Genomic DNA, 10,387 nt, shown 5'->3' on the forward strand with positions numbered 1-10,387 from the left:
GAATCGCTTGAACCCAGAAGGCAGAGGTTGTGGTGAGCCAAGATTGCGCTATTGCACTCCAACCTGGGCAACAAGAGTGAAACTCCATCTCAAAAAAAAAGAAAAGAAAAGAAAAAAAGTGGGTAGAGGGCTGGGCACAGTGGCTCACGCCTGTAATCCCAGCACTATGGGAGGCCGAGGACGGTGGATCACTTGAGGCCAGGAGTTTGAGACCAGCCTGGCCCACATAGTGAAACCCTGTCTCTACTAAAAATACAAAAAAATTAGCCAGGTGTGGTGGTGTACGCCTGTAATCCTAGCTACCTGGGAGGCTGAGTCAGGAGAATCACTTGAACTCGGGAGGTGGAGGTTGAGTGAGCTGAGATTGTGCCACTCCACTTCAGCCTGAGTGACTCAGTCTCAAAAAAAAAACCCAAAAGTGGGTAAGAGAGGTCACAGGATTTAATTACATTGGATTAGAGCAGGCAAGGTGCTCAGGAAACATGGGGCAACAGTTTACAAGAGAAGAGCCTCAGGGAGGGGAAATCACTAATATAACCTAAGCAGTCTCCAGTCTCTCAATCTTTTCAGTCACTTTGCCTTCAAAGTCTGATTATGGGCAGAGATAGGTTCCAAGACTTACATGTCAAAGGTAGAAAGAAGAGGAATGACTGCTCTCAGTGTCTGAGTACATAGGAAGCAGAAAAGGAATAAATACAATAGCTAAACACTATCAGCTAAGGATGTAGATTAAGTCAAATTCTGCCTTCATTTATTCTACAGAAAACCCCTTATCAATATCAGATTTTTGTAAATCAAATCATAAGCCTTAAGAAGCCATCCTAAGGAATAATTGAAAGGTTTTTGTTGTTCTACTCACCACAAATAATGCCTTTATACTGAATAGTAAATGAATGACTTACATCAGATATGGAAGGGTTATCTGATATGATATACCTGGAAAAATGGAACCCCGCCAATTGATGAACAATCCACACCAGCATCTACAGATGGCTCTTGACTTAGAGGTTCTTCAGTACACTGCCCTAGAACTGCCTTTTCTACATCCACATCCTAAAAGAAGAAACTGGATGAGTGACTAAGTCCAAGGGCTTAAAAGTCATCGCAAGAGTAACGGTAGTTTTCTTCTTTGAATATAACACAATGCCCATGGTATAATATGAAAGTTAAACCTCAACAAAATTATTAGAAAGTCTACAAATTAATGAAAATAATTCCTAATATATTTTTATAGAGAGTAGAGGTTCCTATATAACAATGTTACTAAGTACAATATTAAATATTGGCAATTATTATCTACTAGCATAATTTAAAAACTAGTAAGATTAAAAGAAGCCTAAGGGCTAGGCCTATCATTAATGAGAGGCAGGGTAAGACTGAGGAGTGAAAAGTAAAATTCTTCACATGAAGTCAACCACATCAAGAGTTCATAAGAGAGTTCTATTATAAAATTATGATCCTTTAAATTTACCGGAATTGTCTCTTCTTTGTTGTTTTCTGAAGAGTTTAGCATCATTAACAGCTCAGGCTGTTTCCTTTTCAACTGATCAAGGAGATGTTCACGTGGTTCGGTTCTTACCAGTGTTGATGGGTATAAATAATTTTTCCTCTGTGGTGTTGTACCTTTAATGGACATTAGATAAGAGGTAACAATTAAAGTATGAGATGTAAATATTTTTAAAAAGTACTAAAACTTCCTAATCAATCTTGTCTTCTAAAAATATAAAATATAAAAGTATAATTGCCATATTTGAGGATCAGTCTTGCTACCTGTAAGGCAGACATTGTTTGCAACTAACAATATTTTCTAATTTGACAACAGACTTTACTATTTTCAAGATTCATCCTACTCTCTAAAACATGAAGTTTACCATCTCTGAGGATATATAAAAGATGTGTTATAAGCTCTAAAAGGAGTTGTAGTGTTCTGAAAAAAATGGCAGCATTATTGGAACGAGTAGATTTCCCAACATGATTACTTTGATAGGAGTAATCATTTCACTATAAATGTGGAGTGGTGGTTAAATATTAACCAGTTATATAGGTATACTATGTTGCCCAGGCTGGTCTTGAACTCTTGGGTTCAAACGATGCTCCTGCCTTGGCCTCCCAAAGTGCTGGGATTATAGGCGTGAGCCACCACATCAGGCCCCCAGTTATATTTATCTGTAATGAGCTCATGCTTTCGTAATTTACAAAAGTACTTGCCTTTCCACTCAACATTTACATTCCTAACTTCATTGAAAAGTAGACAGTAAATCTTACAGGTCTCTTGGGGAAAAAATAAACCAACATTCTATGTAGCACCATCCCCTTTTAACAATTGGTTTTTAAATTTTAAAAAAAAGAGAGTTTTGTGATATAACTGACATACCATAAAACACTCATTTTATGTGTACAATTCAGTGGATTTTAGTGAGTTTACAGGGTATGCAACCATCACCACAATCCAATGAAGAACCCAATTATTTGTGCTGTGTAAAACAGCTTGTGGCTCTCCTCGCTCGCCTTCTGGCTTTGCCACGCCCTGCTCTGGAGAGACATCCGCCATTTCACCCAGTAAGCGGCCCAGGCCTGCAGAGGAGAGCGGCTGCAGCTCCGCTTTGCCCGGCTCTCTGAGCACGCCACGGCCCCCACCCGGGGCTCCGCACGGGCCGCGGGCTACGGGACCTGTACAGTGCCTATGATTACACAATACCACCTGTGGAGAAAGCCCTTGTGAAAACGGACATTCAGATAGCGCTCCCTTCTGGGTGTTATGGAAGAGTAGCTCCACAGTCAGGCTTGGCTTGCAAAACACTTTATTGATGTAGGAGCTGGTGTCATAGATGAAGATTATAGAGGAAATGTTGGTGTTGTACTGTTTAACTTTGGCAAAGAAAAGTTTGAAGTCAAAAAGTGTGATCGAATTGCACAGCTCATTTGCGAACGAATTTTTTATCCGGAAATAGAAGAAGTTCAAGCTTTGGATGACACCTAAAGGGGTTCAGGAGGTTTTGGTTCCACTGGAAAAGATTAAAATTTATGCCAAGAACAGAAAACGAGAAGTCATGCCTTTTTCTTTAAAAAAAAAAAAAAAAAAAAAAAAAAATTTTCCTTAAAGTGTTTTGCACTTCTATAAACTTACTAGCTTCACCTTCGAAAAGTACTGCATTTTTTACTTTTTTTTTTTTTTAAGGGCAAAGAAAAAAACAAAAAAAAAATAAAACACAAAGTTTTTCTTTGTGTTTGGATCAAAAAGAAACTTTGTTTTTCTGCAATTGATGGTTGTATATAAATCTGCTTTGTGGTGACCTGATGTAAAGTGTCTTCTTACAATCAAATGTACATCAATTACAGATTAAAAAAAAAAAACCTGTGTTTAACTCAAATGATCCCCCTTCAGCAACTTATTTTGCTTTGTTTTAAATCTTAAGCACTATTTTGTATTCAGTAAACTTATATTCTTTCACAAGGTACAAAATCTTGCATAAGCTGAGCTAAAAGAAATGAAAATGAAAAGGAGAGATTAAAGGTATTCCTTGTTCTTCTTTCTCTTCACTAGTTTAAAAACTTTTTAATCTTAAGATTCTTTGTGATGAGGATGAGAAAAGAATCCTCAGTTTATTTTTCCACTATTAATCTTTCTTTTGATAAATCCTCTATTGACTGGATAGAGGTATGTTTGTGAAAGACATGTAACTTGGGGATTTGTTACCTTTGGTTTGTTCCCCCTGAATTTCATCTCATCAGGCAAATCGTACTAGTTGTAGCTATGAGTTTCCCTAAGTGAAGTAGCAATAGGCTGTAATCAAGAAAATATGCCATTTATAGGCATATAAATGAAATAAGATAAATGAAATAATATATACTTCGGCCACCAGCTTTTTCTGTCTCTCACACATAAGCAGCACTTCATTGCAGATACAGGACTGATTCTGTGGCTTAGCTTGATTAACATCTTTTGGAAGTTTCTGCTAGTGTGCTTTCCTTTCTTTACTATGTTTCTCAAATTCCTTTGTGTCAGGGTTTTTGGTGTTACTTAGGTTTTGTCCATCAGATTCTATGAGACACCAGGCATTGTTTTGAGGATGTGGGTTATATACATGGAGTGCTTCTGGAACTATCAGTTTACTTGGCCACCCAGTTTGTGGAAGCACAGGCAAGACTGTTCTTTTCTGGTGATTCTCCAGGCCATTTAATACCCTGCAATGTATCTGTCCATCTGTGGGTCACAGTTCATTAGTGAGCCATGAAATCAACTCACTGGGACATAGCCACCATTTTTGTGTACTGGGTTGGGCTATAAATTATTTCTGTTGTCAATAAAATTTAAATGTTTTTCTGCTAAAAAAAAAAAAAAAAAACAGCTTGTTACATCTCTTCCATGAAGACCTCCCTGAATCATTACAGCCTACAATGATCTTTGACATATCTGATCTCTCAAAATGTTGATTCCTAAATGCCAGTGGTCCACGGTGATCCCTCACCTCTTAAAACAGGGATTCCTAAATGGCAATAGTCTATGACAAAATGAGAGGAACACAGAACAAAATGCACAATGTGGTAAACTTTGCATTAAACTCGATTTAGTTAGTTACATCTCTCCAATATTTGTGGTATTAAAATGTCCTTTTACAAACAGTGCTAGGTTTGTATTTGTTTTAAAAATATCCCCTATTAACAAAGTCAATTCCCTGAATGTATGTGAAATTTTACTGAATTGTGATACCACCTATATCATGACACTTGATTAAAACTATTTTAAGGTTCTAGTTTTCCCATTTTGAGTTGATTACAGTGAGATAGTAAATTCCTGTCAGGCAACGACAGGACCTAATTTTTCTGAACATCTGACACTACATAGAGTTGAATTCGACTTCAAAAAATTTAACAATTCTATTTCTCTTTTAAAGTACCTGTTGGGATATCCAGTTTCAGATCCTGTTTCAGAAAGCAATTAAGCTTAGTCAAACCAATTTTTATGGTTTCATTAAGTTCTAGATTTTGTGCTATCAATTTTTCTTCATCAATAGTCATCTGACCAAGAAAAATGTTATGCTGCCTCTCATGAGCTGCCGTATGTCCATTTGATTTCTCAGTGATGTCTGAACTTGAAGCCTCACAACATTGGTTTACAACCTGTAAATGATGCAAACAAGTGTTTATTACTAAAATTAAAGTTGCCAGTGTTTTATTCAATATCATATTTCCCCTTACCTTTTCCATATATATATATTTTTTTTTGAGACAAGTCTCACTCTGTTGCCCAGGCTGGAGTGCAGTGGCATGACTAGGGCTCACTATAGCCTTGACCTCCCAGGCTCAAGCCAGGTAGCCTCCCAGGTAGCTGGGACTATAGGCATGCCTGGCTAATTTATGTATTTTTTGAAGAGATGGGGTTTCACCATGTTGCCCAAGCTGGTCTCAAACTCCTGGGGTCAAGCAATCTGCCCACCTTGGCCTCCAAAGATTATAGGCATGAGCCACCACGCCTGGCCTTCAGTAATAAAAGATTTTAAAACACATACAAAAGTAGAAAGAACAGTATAATTAATCTCCTTGTATTCATTACCCAGCTTCAACATCTACAAACAAGTAGAGTACAAACATTTACCAACAGGACTGGCCACTTAACTCCTTCACAAACCCAGGATTATTTTGAAACAAATCCTGTATCATTTCATCCATTTACTTCAGCATGTATCTCTAAGAGGTAAGAGCACTTTAAGACCACTATCACATCTGAAAATGTTAACACTGATTCCTTCCTATCAAATGTCTAGTCCATGTTCAGACTTCACCAGTTGTCTCAAATGTGTGTTACAATTGCTTTGTTTGAACCAGAATTCACCACTAGATTTGGTTTATAGGTCTTAAGTCGGTCACTATATAATTTATCATCCAAATTGGAAACCTTTTAGAGTGAAAGGGCCCATTCATAATAATCATTCGAATACAACTTCAACAAGGACTGCCTCAGGCAAACTAAGACTTAAGGACCTCTAGTCTTAAGTCTCTTTTGGTCTACAGGTTATCTTTTCTCCTATTTTTTTCCCTTGGAAAAAAACTTGTTGCTGAAGACATGAGGTCTTTACCCTATTGAACCCCTCAAATTCTGGATTTGGTCAACTGCATTTCTATGCTTTATTTTCTACAAACTGGCTAGACCTAAAGGCTTGATTTAATTCAGGTTTAATTTTTTAGCAAGAATATTTCATAGGTAGTACAGCAAATACAAAATGCTTTGCTGGGTCTCTCATGTTAAGATTTATCAGTGAGTTCAGGTATGGTTAGCCTATTAATTATAAAGTTCCCCATCAGCTTTTGATCAAATGGTTTAAGCCATCATTAATATCCACAGGGGTTATTTTATTAAGAGTTGCATACTGGTGATATATTCTATCATTTCTTCTCCATTTTATTAGCTTAGAGTCTAATGAAAACTTTTCTTCATTACCCTGCTAAACCAAGATATGGAAAGACAGATGGATGCTATATTGTTTTTTAGGATGCTATATTGTTTCTTCTTCTTTACCCATTTTCAGGACAATGTTTTGCTTCCCTGGCATGATCCAAAGAAGACCTATGAAATTTTTATGAGTTCCTAAGTTTTAATATATTTGATGTGTTTTAATCCTTTATGGCCATTATTCTTTTTGATGCTCAAATTATACCACCTTTGAACATGGGGAGGTTGGCTACTAAGACCTTTTGACAACCTTGAGATGGAGTCTCGCTCTGTCGCCCGGGCTGGAGTGCAGTGGCGCGATCTCAGCTCACTGCAAGCTCCGCCTCCCGGGTTTACACCATTCTCCTGCCTCAGCCTCCCATGTAGCTGGGACTACAGGCGCCCGCCACCTTGCCCGGCTAGTTTTTTGTATTTTTTAGTAGAGACGGGGTTTCACCGGGTTAGCCAGGATGGTCTCGATCTCCTGACCTCGTGATCCGCCCGTCTCGGCCTCCCAAAGTGCTGGGATTACAGACTTGAGCCACTGCGCCCGGGCCCTCAGAAATCTTTAACAGCTTTTTTACTTTCTGGTATGACAAGATCTCTAGGGCCATATATTGTACATTTCCTATCGCAAATCTGAAATTAGTTATTTGTATACAAACTCTAGTTCCTTTTAGTGAAAACAGCTTATATAGATTAAAATTTTTAATTCTTTGTAACCTACTTCCTGAGAATGTTAGTAAAATCCTTCTAATGCAAAGAAAGAAAAAACCAAGTTACAAAGGGCTTGTGCAAGTATTAAGTTTAAGCGAATCCATAAACCTATCAAGTATCCTTTGGTTACCAGAACAACAACCTAAATACTTAAAACAATAATAGGTTTGAATGTACTTGGAGAAAAGTAAAAAGCATAGATAGGCCGGGCACAGTGGCTCATGCCTGTAATTCCAGCACTTTGGGAGGCCAAGGTGGGTAGATCAAGAGGTCAGGAGTTTGAGACCAGCTTGGCCAACATAGTGAAACCCCGTCTCTACTAAAAATACAAAAAAAGTAGCTGGGTGTGGTGGCGGGTGCCTGCAATCCCAACTACTCGGGAGGCTGAGGCAGGAGAATTGCTTGAACCTGGGAGGCGGATGTTGCAGTGAGCTGAGATCGTGCCATTGCACACCAGCCTGGGCAACGAAGCGAGACTCCGTCTCAAAAAAAAAAAAAAAAAAAAAAAGCATATATAAGTGGAAGGTATTACATATCAAAGACAGGCTGCCCTTCTTTGAAGAAACTACTAAGTCAGAAACCAAGGATAAATACAGGAAAGAAACTGTACAAATGTTAAATTAATTCCAAGATCGAGAAGACATATACCAAAGCACAAAACAAGATCATGTGTAAGCATACCAAATATTATACTTAAAAGTTTAAGTGATTATAGCTTAAAATATCATTTGTTTTGAAATCTATTCTCAGCCAAGAATATTTAATTTTCTGATTATTATTCTCCCCAAAGTAAGTTCTAGTTATAAAGTTATTACCTCCAATAAGTTCTGAAGTTCCTGTTCCCTTTCATTTAAGGAAGATACCCAGTGTTCAGAAAAATAAACTGTTCTTGTGTTCAGAGACTCACATCGCTGTTCAGTCTCCTGAGATATTTTTTCCAGGTTGCCATTGAGTTTATCAGAGTGTTTTACAGACTCTTCAACCAATTTTGTACCTTCTTGGCTAAAATTTCTGAGTTCCTCTGACAAGCCATCAGAATCAGCACAAAATTTTTGACTGTGAAAAGTCATTTTGTTGACTATATCCTTAGATTTCCTATAGGAAAAGAGAATGACACTGTTGAAATGGGGAATTAAGACTCAAAGGATATATAACTTCCCAAGATCACTCATCTCTTAAGTGGCAGATCTGAACGTGGGCAGTCTGGCTCCAGGGCCCGTGATCTTAATAAATCGACATTGAGAATGGATGCCTTGGCCACTGTCTTTTCACAGCATTGCCATTAAATGACCTTTGAAAGGATCATCTTTGCTCATGAGACTTTCACAGCCCTCCTTCAGTTACGATGCTTTCAAAATCTGTCTGCTTGTTTTATTCCTCTTACTAAGCAATGTTACTTCAAGGCATCTACTACAGCCTCTTGTCTAGTCCCTAAATTGGACAATCAGTCATTTATTCTGTTATTAAGCAGTTTCCCTTGCCTAGTATATAAAACAAATCACGAACATTACAAACGTTATGTTTAAATTAGCTATAAAGCTTTCTAATAATTAAAAGAAAATTATATTGGGGTGTGACAAATTATACATATAGAACAATATAACATAAACTTGATATAAAATTAATGTTGGTTAGACATACATTTAAAATTCACTGATAATTTCCCTCTTTGTAAGTTTCCCTATAATAGCATTCCAAGTTATCTTACAGGACAAGATTTAAACCTTGTGGAATGAAGTGACTCTTTATTACCACTAGATGGTACACCACGTGGGTAAACCAAGTGAGTCAGCCAAGATGTTGAAAACCAAACCTACAAATGAAAGTCATAATGATTGAAAAAAGGGCACAGTGGCTCACACCTGTAATCCCAGCACTTTGGGAGGCCGAGGCAGGCGGATCACCTGAGGTCAGGAGTTAAGAGACCAGTCTGGCCAATATGGTGAAGCCCTGTCTCTATTAAAAATACAATAAATTAGCCAGGTGTGGTGGTGGGTGCCTGTAATCTCAGCTACTTGGGAGAGAGTGAGGCAGGAGAATTGCTTGACCCTGGGAGGCAGAGGTTGCAGTGAGCCGAGATTGTGTCACTGTACTTCAGCCTGGGCAACAGAGTGAGACTCTGTCTCAAAACAAAACAAAAAACAAAACAAAACAAAACAAAACCTCACAACTTAATGGGAAGATGAGATTGAGTTAAAAATATTACAAGCCATGACAATAAATGCCAAGTGCAGTTATGTTCAGTGTGTATATAAACATCACCTAGATTCCTGAGTGATGAATACAAAGTCCCTAGACCATATTGGGAAACACTGGTGTACACAATAAATGTCAGGAAAGCAGGAAAAATGATTTACATGGGCCTTAAGAAACTATATCACACTTCTCTTCCTACTTCAACCCCACTCTAGTATTTCCTCCAAAGCCATGGAATAGCATAGAAATCCATCAGTCTAGATACCAGGAATAAAAAGTAGGAAATACTTTTTTGATTCAGCATATAGGAAGAGCTCACAATGGAACACGCTATACTTAACAGGATCAAAAACAGGGTTGAAAATCAAATGATAGAAGTTAGGTAGGGATATAGAAATGATAGCTACAGTTCTAGAACAGCACTGCTCAACAGAAGTATAATAGGAGCCACATATGCAATTAAAAATTTTCAGCCAGGCACAGTGGCTCACACCTGTAATCCCAGCACTTTGGGAGGCCGAGGTGGGCAATCACAAGGTCCGGAGTTTGAGACCAGCCTGGCCAACATGGTGAAACCCCATCTCTACTAAAAATACAAAAATTAGCCTGGCGTGGTGATGAGTGCCTGTAATCCCAGCTACTTGGAAGGCTGAGGCAGGAGAATTGCTTGAACCTGGGAGACAGAGGTTGCAGTGAGCCAAGATTGCGCCACTGCACTCCAGCCTGGGCGACAGACCAAAGATTCCCTCTCAAAAAAAAAAAAATCTAGTAGATACATTAAAAAAGAAAATAGATAAAGCAATCCAAGTAACAATGTATTACGTGTTTACTGCATATACAAACACCTAAGTAAAATATATGAAAATAATGACAAATACCAAAGACTTCCTCTCAAAACAAAAAAAAAATCTAATAGATACATTAAAAATGAAGACAAAGCAATCCAAGTAATCTATTGGGTGTTTATTGCATATATAAACACCTAAGTAAAATATATGAAAATAATGACAAATGGGAAAGAGGAAACAGGAATATACTATTATA

At 37.9% G+C, this 10,387-nt stretch overlaps 1 protein-coding gene across 1 annotated transcript in view; it reads right to left on the reverse strand.

Moving 5' to 3' along the window:
- KIF11 (kinesin family member 11) overlaps window positions 1-10,387 on the reverse strand; it is a 71,204-nt gene that overhangs the window by 5,833 nt on the left and 54,984 nt on the right. Inside the window, exons 18-21 of the mRNA XM_011988485.1 lie at window positions 7,963-8,242; window positions 4,899-5,121; window positions 1,472-1,623; window positions 937-1,053 (exon numbers count right to left, since the gene is read on the reverse strand). Coding sequence (XP_011843875.1) covers window positions 937-1,053; window positions 1,472-1,623; window positions 4,899-5,121; window positions 7,963-8,242 — 772 coding nt within the window. The remainder of the gene's footprint in view (window positions 1-936; window positions 1,054-1,471; window positions 1,624-4,898; window positions 5,122-7,962; window positions 8,243-10,387) is intronic.

The sequence above is a fragment of the Mandrillus leucophaeus genome, unplaced genomic scaffold (genome assembly GCF_000951045.1).
Source record: "Mandrillus leucophaeus isolate KB7577 unplaced genomic scaffold, Mleu.le_1.0 Scaffold331, whole genome shotgun sequence".
Classification (NCBI taxonomy): Eukaryota; Metazoa; Chordata; class Mammalia; order Primates; family Cercopithecidae; genus Mandrillus; species Mandrillus leucophaeus.